Raw genomic sequence first — 25,345 nt, forward strand, 5'->3', positions numbered from 1 at the left:
CTTCCTCTCTGTTTTGCAGCCTGCAGTGGGCCTGCTCAGTAGCAAGTTCCATTGCAGCAAATGGGACTTACTCCCGGGTAAATGTCTGCAGGCTTGCAGCCTTGACTGGTTTCAGTGATCTGGTATTTCCACAGGGTGCGCCTGTTAAATACTTGGTTCTGAAAGACGTGGATGAGATCATAGCCTTGGTGGAAAACGGTAAGCAGAGGGAACCCACACAGGAGCGTGAGGAGGAGGAAGAAGAAGAAGAGGAGGAGGAGGAAGATGGTGAGAACTACGAACAAGGTAGATTTACTAACTCATTTTATCTGGTAAAAATTTTACGCCGCTTGATGGTTGAAGGAAAAACCCAAGATGGCTTACAAAGAGAGTAAGGCAATAAATATAAACAACTCATCAAAACATTCAAAAGATAAAATCAGCAACAAGCCACTAAACAGTTGAAAACATTCTCCATGTCTGAAGATGGTCTGAAGTGGCCATGTTGCTCACCGGAGCAAGACAGTTTGAGCTTATTGCACCGATCCTGGTCCAACTGCACTGGCTACCAATTAGTTTCTGGGCCCAGTTCAAAGTGCTGATTTTGAGCTATAAAGCTTTAAACGGCTCAGGACCGCAATACTTCAAGGACTGCCTCTTCCCATATGAACCTGCCCGGACCCTGAGATCCTCTTCCAAGGCCCTTATTCATGTGCCTCCTCTAGAGGTCCGGAGGGTGGCAACACGAGAACGGGGCCTTCTCTGCAGTGGCTCCCCATCTGTGGAATGCTCTCCCCAGGGACGTTTGCCTGGCGCCTTCAATGTACACCTTTAGGCGCCAGGCAAAAACGTTCCTTTTTAAACAGGCCTTTGGTTGATCTGATGGACATCCTATACCCTTTTAAAATATGGCTCTTTTTTGGGGAGTGGGGTATTATTGGGTTAGTGCTTTTATTTTTATATACTGTGATCTTTTTATGTGAATCGCCCTGAGACCTCCAGGTATAGGGCGGTATATAAATTCAGTCAATCAATCAATCAATCAATCAATCAATAGGTTTCTCTAAATAAAAATGTCTTTAGCAGGTGCTGAAAAGATGACAGCAAAGTTGCCTACTTGATATCAATAGGCAGGGAGTTCCAGAGTGTAGTTGCTTGTACGTTTCTGAGCACATTTCAGAGGGTTGGTGCTGACCTTTAAAGCCCTAAACGGCCTCGGTCCAGTATACCTGAAGGAGCATCTCCACCTCCATCGTCCAGCCCAGACACTGAGGTCCAGTGCTGAGAGCCTTCTGGCAGTTCCCTCCCTGCGAGAAGTGAAGTTACAGGGAACCAGGCAGAGGGCCTTCTCGGTGGTGGCACCCTCCCACCAGATGTCAAAGAAAACAACAACTACCAGACTTGTAGAAGACATCTGAAAGCAGCCCTGTTTAGAGAAGTTTTTTGAAGTTTTATTCTGTTTTTAGTCCTCTGTTGGGAGCCGCCCAGAGTGGCTGGGGAAATTAATAAATTTATTTTTTTATTATAATATTGCTGCCGCAGTAAAAGTCATTGATAGCTTCACCCTCTGTGAAGTCATGGGGTGCTCTCTGAACCCTGCCGAAAGCATGCAGTGGGAGAGCCAGTGTGGTGTAGTGGTTAAGAGCGGTGGACTCGTAATCTGGTGAACTGGGTTCGCTTCCCCGCTCCTCCACATGCAGCTGCTGGGTGACCTTGGGCCAGTCACACTTCTCTGAAGTCTCTCAGCCCCACTCACCTCACAGAGTGTTTGTTGTGGGGGAGGAAGGGAAAGGAGAATGTTAGCTGCTTGGAGACTCCTTTGGGTTTTGATAAAGCGGGATATCAAATCCAAACTCCTCTTCTTCTTCCTTGTCTTGAGAAGGAGCTTGTGTTGTTTGCCCTGCAGAGATCCAGGATGATGAGGTGGTGGAATCGGTCATCAGGGACCGGAAGCGTGAACTTCCTCTTGAGCACATCCAGACCCTGACGGAAGACTCCTTCGCCCCTGCTCTGGCAAAGACCAACTCCACGGCCGTGCTCTTCTATGCCAGCTGTAAGTAAACAGCCCCCAATAGCTCCGCGTTTCACCTTTCCAGGAACCAGCTCTCTCTGTTCCGCTGCTTGAAACAAAATAAAAAAATTCCTTCCAGTAGCACCTTAAAAGGTAAAGGTCAAGGGACCCCTGACCATTAGGTTCAGTCGTGGCCGACCCTGGGGTTGCGGCGCTCATCTCACTTTATTGGCCGAGGGAGCCGGCGTACAGCTTCCAGGTCATGTGGCCAGCATAACTAAGCCGCTTCTGGCAAACCAGAGCAGCGCACAGAAATGCCGTTTACCTTCCCGCCAGAGCGGTACCTATTTATCTACTTGCATTTTGACGTGCTTTCGAACTGCTAGGTTGGCAGGAGCAGGGACCGAACAACGGGAGCTTACCCCGTCGCGGGGATTTGAACCGCTGACCTTGTGATCAGCAAGTACTAGGCTCTGTGGTTTAACCCACAGCGCCACCCATGTAGCACCTTAGAGACCAACTAAGTTTGTTCTTGGTATGAGATTTCGTGTGCATGCACACTTCTTCAGATACACTGAAACAGAAGTCACCGGACCCTTATATATAGTGGGAGGGTGGGGAGGGGTATTACTCAGAACGGTGGTGGGAATGGGTGACTGGCTGATAGGTGTGGTAAACCTGTTGACGACTGTTTTTCTGTCTTGTGATTCCTGATATCAGATGTATGTCCATTTATCCTTTGGCATAGGGTTTGGTCAGTTTCTCCAATATAGAGAGCTGAAGGGCACTTTTGGCATTTGATGGCATAAACAATAGAAGAGCAGGAGGAGAACACTTCAATCTCCCAGGACATTCTATGCAAGATCTCAAATTAGCTGTTTTAATACAAAAGACAGCATCTTAAAAAGCAGAGACATCACCTTGCCAACAAAGGTCCGTATAGTAAAAGCTATGGTTTTCCCAGCAGTGATGTATGGAAGTGAGAGCTGGACCATAAAGAAGGCTGATCGCTGAAGAATTGATGCTTTTGAATTATGGTGCTGGAGGAGACTCTTGAGAGTCCCATGGACTGCAAGAAAATCAAACCTCTCCATTCTTAAGGAAATCAGCCCTGAGTGCTCACTGGAAGGACAGATCCTGAAGCTGAGGCTCCAATACTTTGGCCACCTCATGAGAAGAGAAGACTCCCTGGAAAAGACCCTGATGTTGGGAAAGATGGAGGGCACAAGGAGAAGGGGACGACAGAGGACTAGATGGTGGGACAGTGTTCTCGAAGCGACCAGCATGAGTTTGACCAAACTGCGGGAGGCAGTGGAAGACAGGAGAGCCTGGTGTGCTCTGGTCCAGGGGGTCACGAAGAGTCGGACACGACAACAAATACAAAAGAATTTCAAAAATAGACTGGAAAGAGAAGTTGCTGAATTGCAACTTATTCCCAAACTTAAAACCATGGAGAGACCTGGTCTGAATAGAGAGTTGGATTCTTATCTCATTATGCATGAAAAAGCTATTTTTAGCCATCTCACCCTTTGCTTTTTCCTGTAAGACTGATTGCAGTCGTTAACAGTCGTCAGCTGGTTTACCACACCTATCAGTTAATCACCCATTCCCACCATCCTTCTGAGTAATACCCCTCCCCACCCTCTCACGATATATGTCTGGTGACTTCTGTTTCAGTGTATCTGAAGAAGCGTGCATGCACACGAAGGCTCATACCAATAACTTAGTTGGTCTCTAAGGTGCTACTGGAAGGAATTTTTTTATTTTGTTTCGACTACGGCAGACCAGCACGGCTACCTACCTGTTCTGTTGCTGTTTCTTATATTTGGCCTTCCCTCTAGCGCGAATGTTGAATTGGGCTCTGGCGTGGAAATCCAGCATCCTTGAAATTCCAGGGCCCAGCAAATGCTCTGGGTGTTGCTGTATTTTCTGAAGCAAAGCCTTCCAGGGAAGGTACAGTAATAAAACCTCGACAGTGGTGCCTCGCAAGACGAAAAGAATCCGTTCTGTGATTCTCTTTGTCTAGCGGTTTTTTCGTCTTGCGAAGCAAGCCCATTGACAGATTAGCGCTATTAGCGGCTTTTAGCGGCTTATCTGCTGATCGGATCAGCTGATAAGTGGCTTAGCGGCTTAGAAAAAGGGGGGGAGGGGAAAAAACCAGCAGGAACTCGCAAGACATTGTCATCTTGCGAAGCAAGCCCATAGGAATTTCGTTTTGCGAAGCACCTCCAAAACGGAAAACTCTTTCGTCTAGCGAGTTTTCCATCTTGGAGTTTTCCGTATTTCCACTGTACTTTGCATGCAGAAACTCCCGTGTTGTCTTGCGAAAACGGGGAGCAGTCCTTCCTCCAGATCTCCACCATCCATTACGAACCGGTATTAGATCTAAACATTACTGACCTTTAGGTTAAAATCTACAAATTATCTTCGCTGGCTTTCCAGCATCTTCTCTATGATCATTTGGGCCTTTCCTTCTTTTTGTGCACTGGGAATAAGTCTGTAGTCTAGTTTCGTTATGGGTGTCTTGTTTGTAATTAAGTATTTTTTTGATCTGTGTGTGTGTGTATAATTTATTTAATCATTTTTCAGTACAAACAACAACCGTAAAAGATACATACAACAAAAACCATAATAACACTAATAACACAATTTGACAATTCAGATTTGAATACACTGACATTGAATATACCTATGACTACACCTTTTTAACAATATTTCCCCACCTCTCTCGCCTCCCCCTCCTTCCCCCCACTATCCACCTTATCGCTTAAGTATTCCTTCCATATTTATCCAGCCTTAATTTGCGTTGACATGCTATGTAGCTAATCTGTCCATATTATCAATCCATGTGCTCAACTGAATCTTTTTGCGGCTCTTCCAATTCATCAAAACAAGTTTTTTTGCTTCTAATACAGCACGGTACATCCATTTTTTTTTTACCCCTTGTAATCTCCCACGTTTCTGGAATATAGTTTAGAATTAAATTCAATTCCCCTAAATAACAATTTCTTTTTATTACTCTTGCTATAAATATCCTCACCTTGCACCGAAATGATCTTATCATCGGGAAGTTAATCATCATATGTACTAAGTTCGCTTTTTTACTCCCACATCTCCAGCAGTTGTCTGCATTTGTTATTTTCTTCTGGTAAAGTTTTTCTGGAGTCAATTGCACAATTTACCCAGGCTGCAAAATTCCTGTACGCTTTTGGTATGGACTTCCCATTTGTATGGAACTTTGCCTGCCTGCAGAGCAGAGCTGAGGAATTTCTGGTGGCCTGGAATAACATGATCTGTTTTTCTTTTTCCTCTTGGCCTCAGGGGAAGCCGTCTCCCTGGTCGTGATGCAGTCCTACGCCGAAGTGGCTGCCCGTCTGCAAGGTATGGAGGCCAGCTAGCGATTTCACTGACACACAGATTGCAGCTCACACACAGACCCCCCCCCCCGAGTGATATAGGACTTCCCCTATAGCCTTCTGCTCAGGCACACAAGTGGGGTGACTATCTTGGGCCAACAGGCCAGCTGGCAGGATGTCAATTTTTACAGGACCGCCTCTCCTGGTCTGCCCCGCAGAGGACCTTAAGCTCCATGAATAATCATAGTTTAGAGGTCCCGGGCCCTAAGGATGTCAGATTATCCTCCACCAGGGCCAGGGCCTTCTCAGTGATGGCTCCAACCTGGTGGAATGCTCTGTCCCAGGAGACCAGAGCCCTTCAGGATTTAACCTCCTTCCATCGGGCCTGTAAGACAGAGCTATTCTGCCTGTCCTTTAATATGAATTCAGTCTGATCTTTCATTCCCCTTCCTTCCCTCCCTCTCCCCTTTTTATGAAGATTCCCTGCTCTGGGATCCCACAGCTAATTCTCTCCTGGTCTCCTCGCTGGCCCAAGTAGGACTAATTTAGCCAGCTAGCCCTGGTGATCATCTAATGTTTATTGGATGGATTTCCCCCCTAAATTGATTTTTGAATTCTGAATTTATTGTTATTCATGTTTTATACTGTATTTTATGCTATTTTTTTGTTGCATCGATTAAGTGTTTTAAATTTGTTGTTAGCCGCCCTGAGCCCGGTTTTCTGAACCGGGAAGGGCAGGGTATAAATAATTTTTTAAAATTATTATTATTATTAATTCCCTGGTGGTTGCAGGAGGTCAGTGGCTTTGGGTATTTGTAATGGCCAGTAGCAGCAGACTGGAAATTCCCCGGCCAAAGACCTCCATACACATTGACCAGGCTTGCACCCCAGAGAGGTCATTTGGGTGCCACTAACGCAACAGTTGAGAAGTGGGTGGTGCTGTGGGTTAAACCACAGAGCTTAGGACTTGCCGATCAGAAGGTTGGCGGTTTGAATCCCCGCAATGGGGTGAGCTCCCGTTGCTCAGTCCCTGCTCCTGCCAACCTAGCAGTTCAAAAGCACGTCAAAGTGCAAGTAGATCAATAGGTACCTCTTCGGCAGGAAGGTAAACATCGTTTCCGTGTGCTGCTCTGGTTCGCCAGAAGCGGCTTGGTCCTGCTGGCCACATGACCCAGAAGCTGTACGCCGGCTCCCTCAGCCAGTAAAGCAAGATGAGCGCCGCAACCCCAGAGACCGTCACGACTGGACCTAATGGTCAGGGGTCCCTTTACCTTTAACGCAACAGTTACGAATGACCAGTCTTTGCAGATGCTGTGCTTCTCCAACAATTTGACTTCACCCCCGAGACACTGTCTCTTGAGACAGATGGAGGCCAACAACAGCAACATTATCTCCCTTCACCTGAGGATCACGAGGCAGTTTGCACTATAAAAATCCAAAATACGTACCGCCAGCATTTTAAGATCGCCCGGACAGCGGAGAAGTCCTCCGCTGTCCCGGGGTTTTTTAAAATGCTGGGAGTGGGAAGAAAAGCCCTTGTCCCCCCCCCCCCAGCCTTCAGAAGAGGTCCGGGGACAGACTGTCCCCGGACCTGGTCTGAAGGCGGTTTCCCTAAGAATGCATTAATTGATTTTCAATGCATTCCTATGGGAAACCGTGCATCGCAAGACGAAAAACTCGCAAGACGAAGAGACTTGCGGAACGAATTAATTTCGTCTTGCGAGGCACCACTGTATCTCTCGCCTCTCCCCCTTTCAAAGCAACAGAGGCTGGATTGCAAGGGAAATATTCTGGCCGCTAGATGGCAGCAGCCTATTAAACTCCCGCAGACCACAGAAATCTGGGCGCAGAGCTTTCCAAACCGTGAGCTCCGGTTTGCTAGTAAAGCTGAATTACAGTGGTGCCTCGCAAGACGAAATTAATCCGTTCCGCGAGTCTCTTCGTCTTAGTGGATTAGCGGATTAGCAGGTATTAACGGCTTAGCGGCTATTAACGGCTTAGCGGCTTTAAGAAAAAGGAAACAAACTCGCAAGAACTCGCAAGACCTTTCGTCTTGCGAAGAAAGCCCATAGGGAAATTTGTCTTGCGGAACGATTCAAGAAACGGAAAACTCTTTCGTCTTGCGCGTTTTCCGTCTTGCAAGGCATTCGTCTTGCGGGGCACCACTGTACTGTCTTGTGAAATGACGCATGTCTTAAAAGTGTGTCGCCAACATTAAAAAGTTTGGAAAGCTGTGGCTGGGTGCATAAGAGACAAGGTTGTCTCTCTAGTAACCTGCCCGTCTAGTCCAGCATCCCGTTCTCAAAGTGGCCAACCTATGCCTATGGGGAAACAGCGATCAGAATTCGAACTCAAGACCAACTCTCCCCCTCCTGTGGTCTCCAGCAACTGGGGTTCAGAAGTTTGGCTGCTTCTGACAGAGTAGAGCCATCCTGGCTAGCAGCCACCGATAGCCCTCTTAGTTAATGAATTTGTCCAGTCCCCTTTTAAAGCTGTCCAAATTGGTGGCCATTGTGGCCTCCTGTGGGAGGGAGTTCCATAGGTTAACTGCGCGGCATGAGGCAGCACTTCCAGCTCCTGCCACATCTCCCCTTAACTGCCGATCTTCTCCTGGGTGAGCACGCCCAGTTCTTCTCAACCCACCCTTGTGGGATTTGAGTGGGTTGGTGCAATGGGTTGCCCAAGGATAACAATTGCAAAACAATTGCCGTATTTTTCACTCCGTAAGACACACCTGACCATAAGACGCACCTAGTTTTTAGAGGAGGGAAACAAGAAAAAAAATATTCTGAACGAAACAGTAGATGTATGATTTTTGTGGTGCATGCTGTGGCCACAGACATGATATGTGATTTGACGCTGAGTTTGGGGTATCCCAATGCAAAAATTCTGAGAATCCATGTGGATCCGTGCTTTGTAACCACGTTTTTGTGCCATTGCGGCTCCACGAAACAGTGGATGCGTGATTTTTTTTTGGTGCATGCTGTGGCCACAGACATGCTTTGTGATCTGATGGTGAATTTGGGGTGACCCAATGCAAAAATCCTGAGGATCCATGGGCTTTTACCTTCCCCCTCCCAGGCAGCCTCCTTTATCCCGTCCCTTATCTCCCTCCTGATCGCTTACTGATCAGCTGCTTCCTTTCAACACTCCCTTCCCTCTTGTTTGCCTTAGTGTCTTTTCCTTAGCTGGAGCAGTTTTTTGCTCCTCCTTTTCTTCTAATTTCTCTCCTCATTGCTTAAGTCTTCCTGCTTCCCCCCTTTGCAAGTTTGCTGTCTTTACCTCCCCCCTCCCAGGCAGCCTCCTTTATCTCTAGCGTCCCTTATCTCTCTCCCCGATCGGCAAACGATCAGCGGCTTTGTTTCAACACCCCCTTCCCTCTTTCAAAAAAGAAAGAAAGCATGATCTGCTTTTTGCCCCTGGGCAATTCGGCTCCAGGGACCACGCACTCGCTCCATAAGACGCACCGACATTTCCCCTTACTTTTTAGGAAGAAAAAAATGTGTCTTATGGAGCGAAAAATACGGTATATTTAGTGTGTGCCTTTTAGAAAGGTGCTGATGAAACGTGCACCCTTTTCCACTTCGCTTTGCTCTCCTAAATACTTTACAGGGAGCCCTGAGATTACGCTTGCGAGGGTCAACTGCTGGGACTGGCCGGACCTCTGCGCACAGCAAAACGTCACTCAGTTTCCGACCATCAAGATGTATGTGGAAGCTGGGAGATGGCTGGCCTACTCTGGGATGTGGGGAGTCGAGGAGATGCTAAGGTTCATTGAGCTGTAAGTATCCTTCTGGTGTGTTTGGCTCTAAAGTGCACATGGGAGGCGGGTGGTCTGAGGTAGCAATTCCGGAGAATTCGGAGAACCTCTTCTCAGAACAGTCTTCTGCTTTAAATGTGCATTCTGCAGTCCTTTGTCATCTCTGCCCCCATTGCTCAGCCCGGACATGGAGGTCCAGCTCCAAGGGCCTTCTGATGGTTCCCTCACTGCGAGAAGCCAAGTTACAGGGAACCGGGGAGAGGGCCTTCTTGGTGGTGGCGCCTGCCCCGTAGAGTGCCCTCCATTCAGATGTCGAGGAGATAAAGAACCATCTCACTTTTAGAAGACGTCTGAAGGCAGCCCTGTATCTGGAAGGTTTTGCCTTTCAGTGCAGACTGGATCAGATCTGTCCCACATTGAGTAGGTCCCAATCTCCCTTCTTCCCACCCTGGGTGGAGAGATTTGGGGTACCCAAAATCTTAGGCAGTGAACGTGGGAAATATTATAAAATTAGTGAATGTTAGATTGATGTTGGACTGAATTTAAGTGGTTACCAGCTGTAATGATTAAGATAATTGGGGGAAAAAAGAAGAAAGAAAGGTGTAAAATTAAGTGAAAAGTAAAGATGAGGATTTGCTGAAGGAATTATTTGAATTGGAATACAAAAAGGGGAGGTAAGAGGAAGTCCGAGAAATAAGTTAAAAGAAAACAAGTGAATGAAATTATATGTGTTTTTAATTTTTGTATTTTTGTTTTTTGTCTTTTTTGTATAAACTTTGAAAAGTTAATAAATATTTTTTTAAAAAAAAAAATCTTAGGCAGTGAAATTAAGCATAGGAAGGAATTGAAAAAGACCCTGTAGACAGGCCTGAAAGTATTTCCCCTGGTTCCCTCTTACATTTGCAGAAGCAGAACCTCCTGTCCGGTGAAGTTGACAACAGCTGAAGAGGTGGAAGACTATTTAAGGATCAAAACTTCAGTTTCTGTTTTGGGACTGTTCGATTCCAGCATGAGTGAAGGTAAACACCTCCCTTGGTTACCAGAAATAATAATACTTCCTATTGCCCTTTACATGTAGAAACCGTTATATGTATTTTTTATCCTGCTTTCCTTCACAACAGCCCTGCCAGGTAGACCCTCTACCATCCTAATTTTGACCGGTGGGGAATGGAGATGGTAAAGGTAAAGGTAAAGGGACCCCTGACCAGTCCAGTCACAGACAACTCTGGGGTTGCGGCGCTCATCTCGCTTTACTGGCCAAGGGAGCCGGCGTACAGCTTCCGGGTCATGTGGCCAGCAGGACTAAGCCGCTTCTGGCGAACCAGAGCAGCGCACGGAAACGCCGTTTACCTTCCTGTCAGAGCAGTACCTATTTATCTGCTTGCACTTTGACGTGCTTTCGAACTGCTAGGTTGCAGGAGCAGGGACCGAGCAACGGGAGCTCACCCCGTCGCGGGGATTCAAACCGCCGACCTTCTGATCGACAAGTCCTAGGCTCTGTGGTTTAACCCACAGTGCCACCCGCGTCCCTAATGGAGATGGTATCATGACACAAATTGCTGCCCTGGTCAGTTGTCTCCTTCTGGGATTCTCCAGAACAGGGTTTCCCAAACTTGGGTCCCCAGCTGTTTTGTGACTACAATGCCTATCATCCCTGACCACTGGTCCTGCTCGCTTCATCCAGAATGCGGCAGCCAGACTGGTGACTGTGAGCGGCCACCGAGACCACATAACACCGGTCTTGAAAGTCCTACATTGGCTCCCAGTACGTTTCCGAGCACAATTCAAAGTGTTGGTGCTGACCTTTAAAGCCCTAAATGGCCTTGGCCCAGTATACCTGAAGGAGCGTCTCCACCCCCATCATTCAGCCTGGACACTGAGGTCCAGCTCCAAGGGCCTTCTGGCAGTTCCCTCATTGTGAGAAGCGAAGTTACAGGGATCCAGGCAGAGGGCCTTCTTGGTGGTTGCACCCGCCCTGTGGAATGCCCTCCCACCAGGTGTCATGGCAATAAGCAGACTTTTAGAAGACATCTGAAGGCAGCCCTGTTTAGGGAAGCTTTTAATGTTTAACAGACTTTTGTATTTTCATAGAATCATAGAGTTGGAAGAGACCACAAGGGCCATCGAGTCCAACCCCCTGCCAAATATTTTAATATTTTGTTGGAAGCCGCCCAGAGTGGCTGGGGAAACCCAGCCAGATGGACGGGGCATAAAAGCATAAAGCAATGACAAACCTAGACTGCATCTTAAAAAGCAGAGACATCACCTTGCCAGCAAAGGTCCATAAAGCTATGGTTTTCCCAGTAGTGATGTATGGAAGTGAGAGCTGGACCATAAAGAAGGCTGATCGCCAAAGAATTGATGCTTGTGAATTATGGTGCTGGAGGAGACTCTTGAGAGTCCCATGGACTGCAAGAAGATCAAACCTCTCCATTCTGAAGGAAATCAGCCCTGAGGGCTCACTGGAAGGACAGATCGTGAAGCTGAGGCTGCAATACTTTGGCCACCTCATGAGAAGAGAAGACTCCCTGGAAAAGACCCTGATGTTGGGAAAGATGGAGGGCACAAGGAGAAGGGGACGGCAGAGGACGAGATGGTGGGACAGTGTTCTCGAAGCTACCAGCATGAGTTTGACCAAACTGTGGGAGGCAGTGGAAGACAGAAGTGCCTGGCGTGCTCTGGTCCATGGGGTCAGGAAGAGTCGGACACGACTAAAAGACTAAACAACAACAACAACAACAACTATTATTATTATTATTATTATTATTATTATTATTATTATTATTATTATTTATTAATTTATTTATAGGGATGATGATGGGAGTTGTAGTCCAAAAACAGCTGGAGACCTAAATTTGGGAACACTGCCCTATATGATACTAACCACTTTCTGCAGCCTGCCACCAATGCAATAGTAGTGTGTTGGTGTTGGGCTTATTCTGAGCTGAGTCCAGGTCACAGGCTCACCCTATTCATACCCAAATATGCCCTTAAGGCAGGATTTGTGAGTACAGAGACAATGGGGAGGCTTTTCCCATTTCCTTCCTCCTTGCAGAGAAACATTTGAGGTCAATTTGGGAGAGTCAAAATGGTTTCAGGCTGTTTCCTGTACCGTTTCAGACATGTGGTTTATATATTTAAGTATACGTTTGCCTAGTACATTAATGAACATTTATTTTATATATTTGAGACCTTAAATTCTTATACAGCAGGAAGCTGCAGGACATGAACTGACTGGGAATGCAGTCTGCCCCAAAACGGTATTGGAAAGTGGGATCGTGTGTGACTGCCCTGATAGCATCACAATAATAATATATAATAATAATAATAATTTATTATTTATACCCCGCCCATCTGGCTGAGTTTCCCCAGTCACTCTGGGCGGCTCCCAATCAAGTATTAAAAACAATACAGTGGTGCCTCGCAAGACGAAATTAATTCGTTCCGCAAGTTTTTTCTTCTTGCGAGTTTTTCGTCTTGCGCAGCACGGTTTCCCATAGGAATGCATTGAAAATCAATCAATGCGTTCCTATGGAAACCGCCTTCAGACCAGCCTTCTGAAGGCTGGTGGTGGGAAGAAAAGCCCTTCTCCCCACCTCCCGCCCCGCAAGCTCCGGGGACAGGAGCACTTTGCTGCCGACCGCCAGCATTTTAAAAGCCCCCGCTGTCCCGGGGCGATTTTAAAATGCTGGCGGGCAGCAGCCAAGGATTCGCTGCCGCCCCCCAGCATTTTAAGATCGCCCGGGACAGCGGAGAAGTCTCCGCTGCCCCGGGAAGGCAGGCGGGGGGGAGCAAAGACTTTTGCCCCCCGCCGGCCTTCAGAAGAGGTCCAGGACCTCTTCTGAAGGCCGGCGGTGGGCGAAAGTCTTTGCTCCCGACCGCCAGCATTTTAAAAGAGGTCCCCGGAGATTTCCCTATGGGCTTTCTTCTTGCGAAGCAAGCCCATAGGGAAATTCATCTTGCGGAATGACTCAAAAACGGAAAACTCTTTCGTCTTGCGAGTTTTTCGTTTTGCGAGGCGTTCGTCCTGCGAGGCACCACTGTACAGCATTAAATATTAAAAACTTCCCTGAAAAGGGCTGTCTTCAGATGTCTTTTAAAGATAGGATAGCTACTTATTTCCTTCACATCTGAAGGGAGGGTGTTCCACAGGGCAGGTGCCACTACCGAGAAGGCCCTCTGTCTGGTTTCCTGTAACCTCAATTCTCGCAATGAGGGAACCACCAGAAGGCCCGCGGCGCTGGACCTCAGTGTCCGGGCAGAACAATGAGGGTGGAGACGCTCCTTCAGGTCTACTGGGCCGAGGCCATTTAGGGCTTTCAAGGTCAGCATCAACACTTTGAATTGTGCTCGGAAACGTACTGGGAGCCAATGCAGATCTCTCAGGACCGGTGTTATGTGGTCCTGGCAAACACTCCCAGTCACCAGTCTAGCTGCCGCATTCTGGATTAATTGCAGTTTCCGGGGCACCTTCAAAGGTAGCCCCACGTAGAGCGCATGGCAGTAGTCCAAGCAGGAGATAACCAGAGCATGCACCACTCTGGCGAGACAGTCCGCGGGCAGATAGGGTCTCATCCTGCGTACCAGATGGAGCTGGTACACAGCTGCCCTGGACACAGATTTGACCTGTGCCTCCATGGATGGCTGTGAGTCCAAAATGACTCCCAGGCTGCGCACCTGGTCCTTCAGGGGCACAGTGACCCCATTCAGGACCAGGGAATCCCCCACACCCGCCCGCCCCCTGTCCCCCAAGAACAGTACTTCAGTCTTGTCAGGATTATGCAAATCATAATGATTGGACAATAAAAAGGAGCATCTGTGAGGTGGCCTCTGTCTAATTGCAGGGTGCTGAGTCTTATCATTAGGTTCTGACATGATGTATGACGGGACATAGGGAGCTTTCGTCTCTCGAGGCGAGGTCTGCATTTTGCCACAAAGCGATAAACCTATTGGATTAAGCTTTCTCCAGGAAATTGAACCGGGGTGGCTGGATAAACACCAGCAAACCTGTTTTGATTTAATCTGATAATTAATTATCTGCAAAAAAATAAAAATGAGAAAAGCACTAAAGGGAAGGGGGGCTGAGCTGATTCCAGGGAGAGAAAAACTTCTTCTGAGTTGGATCTCTCTGCATTTGGTGCTTCAAGAACTCCTGCTTGTTCCTGTATATTTAGCTGACATTCTTGCGTTGCGGGGGACGGGGGCTGGATTGGATGACCTTTGGGTTCCCTTCTAACCCTACACTTCTGTGATTCAATGATTTACAGGGTGGGTTATCTGTTTTTACAGCAAGAGAAGCTTTCGTTGGAGCCGGGAGAGTCCTCAGCGGATACGTCACAACAGGAATCTATGACGAAGAGGATGTTGACATTCTGTAGGTAGATTGCTACCTTGCTCTGAACTCGTTGAGCGACTCACTTGGTCTAGCCAGGGGTCGTCAACTTAAGGCCCATGGGCCATAAGCAGCCCACGGGGGTCGTTTAACCGGCCCCTGAGCTGCCCCCAAACCGAGCCGCCCGCTCGGCGAGTCCCTGCGCGCTGCGCTAAACTGGTGCAGCGCTGCGCGGGGACTCGCTTCTGTGACGCCGGAAATCGCGTCTGTGCAGGCGCAGGCGCCGGAAATCGCGGGCATGTGCAGTCTGGCTCACCTTGTCGACCCCAAGTCTAGACCAGCCATTGCAAACCCTGCCGCCTAGTTAGAGCAGAGATAGGAAACATGTGCCCCCATCCGAAGTTGTTGTTGGACTACAACTCCCATCATCCGTCTCTGTCGGCCATGCTGTCTGGTGCTGATGGGAGTTGGAGTGCGGCATCAGCCAGAATGCCAAAAGGTTCTCCACCCCTGAATTTGAGTGATGAGCTAGGACAAGGGAACACAGGAAGCTGGAAGGCTACCTTATACTTATTCAAGCCAATGGTCCATCTAGCTCAATAATGTCTACCCTGACTGGCAGCAGCTCCCCAGGGTTTCAGGCCAGGGGGTGCTCCTATAATAATTAATAAAAATAAAAATAATAATTTATTATTTATACCCCACCCATCTGGCTGAGTTTCCCCAGTCACTCTGGGCGGCTCCCAATCAAATGTTAAAAACAGTACAGCATTACATATTAAAAACTTCCCTGAACAGGGCTGCCTTAAGATGTCTTCTAAATGTCAGGTAATTATTTATCTCTTTGACATCTGAAGGGAGGGCGTTCCACAGGGCAGGCGCCATTACCGAGAAGGCCCTCTGTCTGGTTCCCTGTAACTTCCCTTCTCGCAATGAGGGAACCGCCAGAAGGCCCTCGGAGCTGGACCTCAGTGTCCGGGCTGAACGATGGGGGTGGAGACGCTCCTTCAGGTATACTGGACCGAGGCCATTTAGGGCTTTAAAGGTCAGCACCAACACTTTCAGTTGTGCTTGGAAGTGTACTGGGAGCCAATGCAGATCTCTCAGGACCGGTGTTATGTGGTCCTGGCGGCCACTCCCAGTCACCAGTCTAGCTGCCGCATTCTGGATTAATTGCAGTTTCCGGGTCACCTTCAAAGGTAGCCCCACATCCTAGCCCTACTGGGAGATGCCATGCCCTAAAGTAGCATAAAGGAGCCTAGAGATGGGCCTTGGTCCATCTAAATCAGTGCTGTCCACACTGAGCGGCAGTGACTCTCCACAATATCAGGCTGGGGTCTTTCTCGGCCTTAACCTGGAGATGCTCAGGACTGGATAAAAGTATTGTTTTGTTCTTTCCCAAAAAAGAGATCCTCATTCACCTGCGAAGCTCACAGGGCAGTTTAGGTCTGGCAGCTGCCATCTCTCAATCTCTCAGCCTAACCTGCCTTACCTCGCAGGGTTATTGTGGGGTTAAAATGAGGGCTGGGCAGAGAGAACGTGAGGACTGTGCTGAGTTCCTTGGAGAAAGGGGAAAATAAATACCTTTTCTGAGATGCTTGCTGTGACAGAAAATCACAGAACTGTGGTGTTGGAGAGGACCCCAACACGGGTTTCGAACCCACAAACCCGGGATTAAGAGTCTCACGCTGTACCGATTGAGCTACCAAGGCGGACGGTATACGTTACCCGAAAACAATGTGTGCATTTTTCCTTCGAAAAAGTATTGTTTCATTTGTTTATAGTGGTTGACTGTCGGCCAATATATTGTATTTTTCGCTCCATAAGACACACACTTTCCCCCTCTTAAAATCTAAGGGGAAATGTCTGTGTGTCTTATGGAGTGAATGTGTGGTCCATGGGCCTGGGGGGGGGGGACCCGGGCTTCCCTGCCAGCCCCGACCTGGTCTTTGGGGCTGGCACCAGCCCCAAACAGCTGTTTGAAAGGAACCCGATGGCTCCGGACCACAGCGGGAACTCCTGCCGCGCTCCTGAGGCTTCGGGTTGCCTTCACTGAAGCCTGGAGAGAAAGAGGGGTCAGTGTGTACTCACCCCTCTCACTCTCCAGGCTTCCAAGGTAGCCGCCTGAAGCCTCCAGAGCATAGTGGGAACTCCTGCTGCACTCCAGAGGCTTTGGGTTGCCTTCACTGAAGGTGACTGAATGCATCTTGAACGCACTGAACGCACCTTGTTTTAGAGGGGGAGAACAAGAAAAAAAAACACCTCCCCTCTCTGCACAGCACCCCTTCAGCGAAGCGGGAGGAGAAATGGAAGGGGCATCCTATGGTCGGTTGCGTCCTATAGAGTGAAAAATACGGAAATTGATAAACCATCTGTAAAAAGCTTGTGCGATAATTTGGCTTATATTCCTTTCATCGGGTGATCTTCTGTATCTTCAAAAGAGTTTTTGAAATGTGTTTCCTTCTGTCTTTTCCTCCCAGGTCCCATAAATATAAGGCCCCCCTTCCAGCTCTGCTGCTGGCTAGGCCCGAGGCGAGGACGGTTATCCAGCTCTCAAAGTTTAGCGTGCAAGACGTGGTTGAAGTTATCCGCCGTGCATTACTGGAAACCTTTGTAAGCACGTTCCTCTGCTTCTGATCTCAGCGTTAAAGATGCAGAGCTCCTTTTTCCGGATTCGGATCTGGCACCCCTTCCTTCCCTTGTAACATTTGTCCCGTCTGCCCGCCCACCCCTCTCCTGGGATTCCTGCATTGCACGGGGTCAGGCTGGATGACCTTTTAGGTAGATTCCAACTCTACACTTTTTCTGATTCCTGTTGTTAGAGAGCCAAACGGATAAAAGAATTCTCTGTTACTGGTTTAGAGTTCAACAGATGGACAACACTAGGCTATCCAAAAAATGCCAGATTGAGCTGTCGAATGGATTAGCCCTTAAAAACTGGGTACATCACGCTGCCCAACTGATGGGCAAATATGACCTCTCAGTGTCTGAGATTAAAGAACTTCCCTTATATTCCCAGAAAAATATCTTTAAACGAACCATAAGGGCAGTGGCAACTAAAAACGATCTAAACTCTATGTACACATCTACATGCGCCCCATTGTACTTTAAACCTAGAGAGGCCAATGAAGATACCGTATTCTTTGCTCTATAAGACTCACTTTTTCCCTCCTAAAAAGTAAGGGGAAATGTGTGTGCGTCTTATGGAGCGAATGCAGGCTGCGCAGCTATCCCAGAAGCCAGAACAGCAAGAGGGATTGCTGCTTTCACTGCGCAGCGATCTCTCTTGCTGTTCTGGCTTCTGAGATTCAGGATATTTTTTTTCTTGTTTTCCTCCTCCAAAAACTAGGTGCGTCTTGTGGTCTGGTGCGTCTTATAGAGCGAAAAATACGGTACATCTTATTTTGATGAATTGACTTTTGCACAACTTCGGAAAGCTTTTACAGAGTTACACTTAAATACAATAAACTCTGCTTATAGAGATGGGAGACACAGAGGCATACCAACAAACGAACGTGTTTGCATTAGGGGATGTCCTAGAGGACCTTATGCATTATATCCTGCGCTGTCCCTTATATAATGAAGCAAGAGAGAGATTTTTAGCACCTATAATGACAAGGTCCCCTGGCCAGAACCCTTTTGACATGATTTTATATCTGCTCGCAGACATAGGTAAGTATGTGACCTGGCGTGTAGCACTCTTTGCAACTGCTGCTGGGAAAATTACAGCAAATTATATAGCCAATATAGCCACCAACTGTAAAGGAGATCAATTTATTTGACCCTATCTGCATCAACCTATATTCGATCTTTGATAATCACCAAACTCCGAATATAATTGCACTTTGTATTAATTAGCACTCTTTTTTAAAATATTAGTGGCCATGTGATAATTCTAGCTTATAAATTTTATTGTTTAATGTCTTAATTTGTATATTAAGGTACTTTTATAGCTCTGTTTTGAGTAGGTAATGTCTTGATAATATAAATGTTTTAAGTTTTTTGTATCAATTTAGTATACAGTGGTACGTCGGGTTAAGTACTTAATTCGTTCCGGAGGTCTGTTCTTGACCTGAAACTGTTCTTAACCTGAAGCACCACTTTAGCTAATGGGGCCTCCTGCTGCCGCCGCGCCGCTGGAGCACAATTTCTGTTCTCATCCTGAAGCAAAGTTCTTAACCTGAGATACTATTTCTGGGTTAGCGGAGTCTGTAACCTGAAGTGTATGTAACCTGAAGCGTATGTAACCCGAGGTACTACTGTATTTTCTTTTAATTGTTGAATGATTCTGTGTAGATTGCGGCAGCCTTTGGCTATGTGCAATAAAACTGACCGACTGATTCCTGTTGCAGCCGGAAATTACAGTGGGGAACCTCCCAGAGTACTTCCAGCTGGAGAAACCTTTGCTCCTCCTGTTCAGCGATGGGGCCCTGGCCGAAAGCCAGGAAGGAGAAATGAGGCGTTTGGCCACAGAAGAGCACCGGGAAGAGTTCGTTCCCTGCTGGATGAACCTGTAAGCAGCGTCTCAGGGCAGTGATTCTCCGAAGGTGTGGCAAGTGTAGTGGGAAGATTCGAGGGCAGGCAAAGGAACATTTCAACATTTCAGTGTAGTACAGTGGTACCTTGCTTCTCAAACTTAATCCGTTCCGGAAGTCTGTTCCAAAACCAAAGCGTTCCAAAACCAAGGCGTGTTTTCCCATAGAAAGTAATGCAAAACGGATTAATCTGTTCCAGACTTTAAAAAACAACCCCTAAAACAGCAATTTAACATGAATTTTACTATCTTAACTGACCTGAGATCTACGGGTGTAGGGCAGTATGCAAATTTAATAACAACAACAACAACAACAATAATAATAATAATATATTGTCGCTGGGCTCGTTCTTGAGTTAGAATTTGCTTGTTTCTTATCCCGCATGTGAGTTAAAAGCTTTTACCCCCAAAAGCTTTTTAGATTTGACTCTCTGTGCTGTAGAGTCTCCATTTTGTTTTGTTTTTAACGAATCCATTTACACCACGAGAGCGTGCCATTTCCCAGAATCCAGGGCAAACGCCTTCTGTGGCCTTCGTGATCCAGAGCCTGCGGTTGCGGCTTAAAACAACCCCAAATGCTTTTGGAGATCGAAATCAGTTTAACGGCATCTGCATATGCCAGGGAGCTCAGACTGGGTCCTTTTAAAGTGCCTCTTTAGAGCGCAGCTGTTTACTTTTCCACTCACTAAGTGCTATCATTTAATCTCCTGGTTTTTCCAATCACAGCAAAAACACCCCTGCAGGAAGAGGAATCCTAAAGGCCTATTTTGGGAGCTCCCTCCCTCCGCTGCCTCTTCTCCTCTGGATCAACCTCCATTCCGGGGGACAAGTGTTTGCCTTTCCTCCGGATCAGTTGGTTTCTGAAGCGAACGTCTTAGCTTGGATCGAAAAGCTGAAATCCGGCCAAGAAGTTCCGAGCAGTAAGTATGCAAAGTTGTCCCTTCTTAACCAAATACCGTATTTTTTGCTCTATAAGACTCACTTTTCCCTTCCTAAAAAGTAAGGGGAAATGTGTGTGCGTCTTATGGAGCGAATGCAGGCTGCGCAGCTATCCCAGAAGCCAGAACAGCAAGAGGGATTGCTGCTTTCGCTGCGCAGCGATCCTTCTTGCTGTTCTGGCTTCTGAGATTCAGAATATTTTTTTCCTTGTTTTCCTCCTCCAAAAACTAGGTGCGTCTTATGGAACGAAAAATACGGTATGTCTTGGACTCTTCTCCTGCTGGCGCTCAGTGTCGTTAGCACCCGAAGGTGGAAGGAGATCGGGAGAAAATTCACAAAGCATGAAGCAGACTTCTTTGGTCTGCGTCTTTGCTTCTGACGATGAGATTTCACCCCCTCCAAAAAAAATATGCCATCTGCATTGGGATTTCTTTCCCCCAAACTTACAGGTCCTCCATCATTGCTGAGAACTTGACTTCTCTTATGAGAAGTTACGCTCGTACTGGGAAATTCTAACCACTGAAAGGATGCTTTTACTGCTAATTCTAAAACAAAAATGATAACACCCACCCAGTGGAGATATCTTGCTCTTGCTAGCAAACGTGTCACATTGCTTACTGAAAAGGATTCTGAGATCATGCGAGACTGCTCTCTAGCGTAGGGTTACCAGACGTCCCCGGTTCCCAGGGACAGTCCCCGGATTTGCAAATCTGTCCCCGGACAAATTCCGTCCCCGGAACGTCCCCAGATTTGCAAATCTGTCCCCAGGAAACAAGGCAGCGGCAACCTCAGCTCTGGCTGGCTTCAGGAGCTGCCTGCTGCCGTGGCGCACGCCATTTTTCCTTGCCAGTGAGGAAAAATGGCGGGTGCCACGGCTGAAGGGGAACCAGGGGCGTCCGGCGGCACAGATCTTCTGCCCCCTTCCCTCTTTGTTTTGACTGATCGGGGGAGGCTCGGGAGTTGCGGGTGGGCGGCCATTTTTTAAAAAACTCTGCGCATTTCTGTTTCACAGGGTGCGAAAGAAGGGCTTTGCACCTTTATGCAATATGCATTTGTGCTGGGGCCCAGGGTCTTTTGCCTCACTATCCCCATTACTGACTCCCTGTTGATAAGGTAAAGGTAAAGGGGGCCCTGACCATGCGTGGCCGACTCTGGGGTTGCTGTGCTCATCTCGCTTTATTGGCCGAGGGAGCCAGCGTAGGTGGTGAGTGGGGACTCTTTTTTGGGGGGGGGCTTCCATCTTGTTCCACCTGGTGGCAGGTGGGAGTCCTGTCACGAGTCTTCAATAAAGACCAGGTCTACTGGCTGCTGTTTTGCTCTGGTATTCCTGGCTGGTGTCCTTGTTTTTTGTCCAAGGGAGCCCTCAGATCTCTCCGCTAACAGAACCTGTTAACACAACGGTAAGCGCTATCCTGACTTTTTGATGTGCTCTTCCTGTCCCGCCTCCAGCCGTCCTGTCGGGTGACGAGTGGAAGCCCCGCCTCCCCGCCTACGACTTCCTGAGCATGATGGAACCCTCGCTGCCGGAATTTACCATCTACAGCCGGGGGAGCGTCGGAAGCTACCAGACGGAAGAGGAGGAAGGCCCCCCCAGGGGAAAGGCATCACCGGGGACGGCAAGAGAGGACCCCACGGAAGACTCCGCCGTATCTGAGCTGGAGAAAGACCAGCCGACCGGAGGGGACCTGAGAGGAACAGCTCCCCGTCTGTCAGCAAGGGAGAAGCAGGCGAAACGCCACGCAGAGCTGTGAAACTCGCTGGATTTTCTGGAAGCAGGGATGATGGAGTTGTAGTCCACCTGGAGGGTCATTGGTGCCCCAGACTCCTGCTCTAGCCTACGACCTGTTGTAAACAAAAATTGCCCTTTTCCCTTATGGGGTATCCAAGAGCCCATATAGAGTCCTTACATAGGTTCCCTATTGGTAGGAGAGAATAACAGAGGCCAACCAGAGAATATTGAGAAGCAAAGCAGCTCGTAAGCTTGATCGTTATTGATCTGTTGCAACAGGGTGCTCCCCTCACACGCAGGAGAGAGGAGGGACCCAGAAAAATGGCATTCAAGGCCTTCTAAAGACTTTTGAAATTGCCACCCTGTAGATCAAGACCACCCCCAGAAACATCATACATACATCACAGAAGGGGTGCAACCTAAGACCACCCCCCAGATGCATCATACCTACATCACAGAAAAGGCGGTCTAAAACAGAAATTTGAATATTGTTTTTCTCCTGTCGTTGTTTATCTCCTGTCTGGCAGGTCACTTGATTGGATTTCCTGGGTAGCTTGGCCAGTCTTTTGTAGTGATAAATACTTAGTTCCTGGGCCAGGTCACAGGCTCACCCTATTCATACACAGACAGACATACTCTTAAGATAGGATTTGTGAAGGAAAAGACAATGGGGAGGCTTTTCCATTTCCCTTTGACCTTGCAGAGAAAACATTTGGTCAGTTTGGGAATCAAAAATGGTTCCAGGTGGGTCTTCCAGTGCTGATCTATGTACCTGCGGTTATGAACATTACCATATATCTAAGACCTCAAAATTCCTATCACAGATCCTACTCAAATTTGCTGGTTTTTCTCCCAGGGCATGGCCAAAAGCTTCTCTTGGTCCTTTCCGTACCAGGGCTGTAACCTTGACCCTTGTGCAGCCAAAACGTGGTTCCACCACTGAGCTGTGGCCTCTCAGTCTCTGGGCAGGTGAAGGAGCATTTTCTGGGATGTTTGGACATGGAAAATGGCGACCTCAGTGGTGGTAGCTTGGTGTTGTCTTCTTCGCCGAAGGATGACAGCTGACATCTCTTGAGGCCTGTCATTTGTAAACTCTTGGTGACTTTAGTTCCAAAATGAGCATGCATTCTGGAGCCAGGAGGAGCCTTGTTTTGGAAGGTTTGTGTATGTGTGTGTGTGAGAGGAGTTACGGCTCCTCCAGGCGCGCTGTTCCTCAATAACTCATTCTGATTTGCTTGCACAAAGCTTTCGTCGAATTGTAGAGTTGGAAGGGACCTCGAGGGTCATGTAATAATAATAATAAGGGGGGGGGGAATTATTTATATCCCGCCCTCCCCAGCCGAAGCCGGGCTCAGAGCGGCTAACAACAGTAAAAGTAACACAATTTACATAAAATCACAATCAATTAACTAAAAGACATTCTAAAATCAATTCAGAATCAAATTAATGGCAACCAACCACCTGCAATGCAGGAATCTTTTGCCTAATAATAATAATAATTTATTATTTGTACCCCGCCCATCTGGCTGAGTTTCCCCAGCCACTCTGGGCGGCTTCCACAAAGGCCAAAAATACACTAATATGTCACACATTAAAAACTTCCCTTAAGATGTCAGGTATTTGTTTATCTCTTTGACATCTGGTGGGAGGGTGATCCACAGGGCGGGTGCCATCACCGAGAAGGCCCTCTGCCTGGTTCCCTGTAACTTGGCTTCTCGCAGGGAGGGAGCCGCCAGAAGGCCCTCGGCGCTGGACCTCAGTGTCCGGGCAGAACGATGGGGGTGGAGACGCTCCTTCAGGATGTGTGGGCTCGAACCCACAACCTTGAGATGAAGAGTTTCATCCTCTACCAATTCAGCTGTCCCTGCCTCACAGAGCTTAGACTGTAGACACTTCCAGGAGGCTGCTGTTTTGGTTGGGATTCAATCACATACTGGCAAATTGAGGTGGCACAAGTGATGGGGAGGTCTTGTGCAACGAACCAGCCATAGCTCAGTCGCAGAGCAGGTTCAACATCTCCATGTGGGGCTGAGAGGAGTCCTCTTCCTGAAACCCTGGAGAGGTGCTGCCTGCCAGTGTAGACAATACTGAACTAGATGGACCCATTGGTCTGATTCAGTTTAAGGCAGCTTCCTAATATTCCAAAAGATGTGTGTTTGTGTGTGAAAGGAAGTACAGTGGTACCTTGGGATGCAAATGGCATCCGTTCCGGAGCCCCATTCGCATCCTGAAGCGAACGTAACAAGCGACGGCGCCTCTACGCGTGCGCGGGTCGCGTTTTGCCGCTTCTGCGCATGCGCATGACATAATTCTGAGCGTCTGCGCATGCGCGAGCGGTGAAACCCGGAAGTAGCGCGCTCCGTTACTTCCGGGTTGCCGCGGAGCACAACTCGAAGGCGCTCAACCTGAAGCACATTCAACCCGAGGTATGACTGTAGTGGAAAAATGTGCTGGAAAGTCTGTGGGATCACAGTTGCTTTGACGCAACTTCGCCCTAACCTCCCTGCAAACAAGCCAGTATGAGCGCTCATTAAATAGCCAATGTTATCTAATCTCCCTCCAAACAAATCAGGACGAATGCTCAATGAGCAAGTGAGCCAGAAGCAACCTTTATCCAGTCTTTATCGGGCATTCGTTCAGATTTGTTTGCAAAGTGGCTACACGACAATGAGCATTCTTCTTGATTTGCTTCCTCGGTGGTTCTATGTCTTCCCATTAAGCACCCAGCCTTTGCAGTGCTTTCCCTGTCCCCTTGCCAGCCCCCAAATAGCAGTATGCTGCTCCTGTTGCAGAACGTAGTTACCATATTTTTCGCTCTATAGGATGCACCGGACCATAGGAGGTGGAGAACAGGGGGGAAAAAATTCTCCCTCTCTCTGCTCAGCGCCCCTTCAGCGAAGCGGCAGAGAAACGGAGCCCCTTCCATTTCTACTCCCGCTTCGCTGAAGGGGCACTGCGCAGAGAGGGAAAACTGTGCAGCGCCTCTCCAGCGAAGCGAAGTCTGGAGAGCAAGAGGGATCGGTGTGCACCGACCCCTCTCACTCTCCAGGCTTCAGGCGGCTATCCGCAGGCCTTTGGAGCGCAGCGGGAACTCCTGCTGCGCTCCGAAGGCTTGCGGATAGCCGCCTGAAGCCCCTGGAGCGCAGCGGGCGTTCCCTGTTCTCCAGGGGCTTCAGTGAAAGCAACGCGAAACCTCTGGAACGCGGGGGGAGCTCTCCCTCTGCGCTTCGGAGGCTTCGCGTTGCTATTGCTGAAGCCAAGGAGCCTGCATTAGCTCCATGGGACACACACACATTTCCCCTTCATTTTTGGAGGGGGAAAAGTGCATCCTATAGAGCGAAAAATACAGTATTTATAGTCATACCTTGGATCCCAAATGCCTTGGTACTCGGACATTTTGGCTCCCCAATGCCGCAAGCCCGGAAGTGACTGTTCCTGTTTGCGAACGTTCTTTGGAACCCGAACGTCCTGACGTGACTTCTGCGGCTTCCGATTGGCTGCAGAAGCTTACTGCAGCCAATCAGAAGCCACTCCTTGGTTTCCAAATGTTCCGGAAGTCGAACGGACTTCCGGAACGGATTCCGTTTGACTTCCCAGGTACGACTGTATGACGAAAACAGGCCCTATTGAAAGCGCTCTGGGGGGAGGGGGGGAAGCAGAGCGGAATTGCTTGATGGGTAAAATCCCCTCCCCGTGAGGGGTGCC

At 48.3% G+C, this 25,345-nt stretch overlaps 1 protein-coding gene across 2 annotated transcripts in view; it reads left to right on the top strand.

Moving 5' to 3' along the window:
- The window catches only part of TXNDC16 (thioredoxin domain containing 16), a 47,017-nt gene extending 24,749 nt beyond the window's left edge, over positions 1–22,268 (top strand). For both annotated transcript variants that reach the window (XM_082217133.1, XM_082217132.1), the window contains exons 12-21: positions 135–285; positions 1,886–2,032; positions 5,312–5,371; positions 8,959–9,127; positions 10,013–10,125; positions 14,396–14,480; positions 16,919–17,051; positions 18,791–18,951; positions 19,699–19,892; positions 21,361–22,268. In XM_082217133.1, coding sequence (XP_082073259.1) covers positions 135–285; positions 1,886–2,032; positions 5,312–5,371; positions 8,959–9,127; positions 10,013–10,125; positions 14,396–14,480; positions 16,919–17,051; positions 18,791–18,951; positions 19,699–19,892; positions 21,361–21,662 — 1,515 coding nt within the window. In that variant the 3' untranslated portion in view covers positions 21,663–22,268. The remainder of the gene's footprint in view (positions 1–134; positions 286–1,885; positions 2,033–5,311; positions 5,372–8,958; positions 9,128–10,012; positions 10,126–14,395; positions 14,481–16,918; positions 17,052–18,790; positions 18,952–19,698; positions 19,893–21,360) is intronic.
- The last annotated feature ends 3,077 nt before the right edge of the window (positions 22,269–25,345 follow it).

This window comes from Podarcis vaucheri (genome assembly GCF_965113315.1).
Source record: "Podarcis vaucheri genome assembly, chromosome: 1".
NCBI classification, from domain to species: Eukaryota; Metazoa; Chordata; class Lepidosauria; order Squamata; family Lacertidae; genus Podarcis; species Podarcis vaucheri.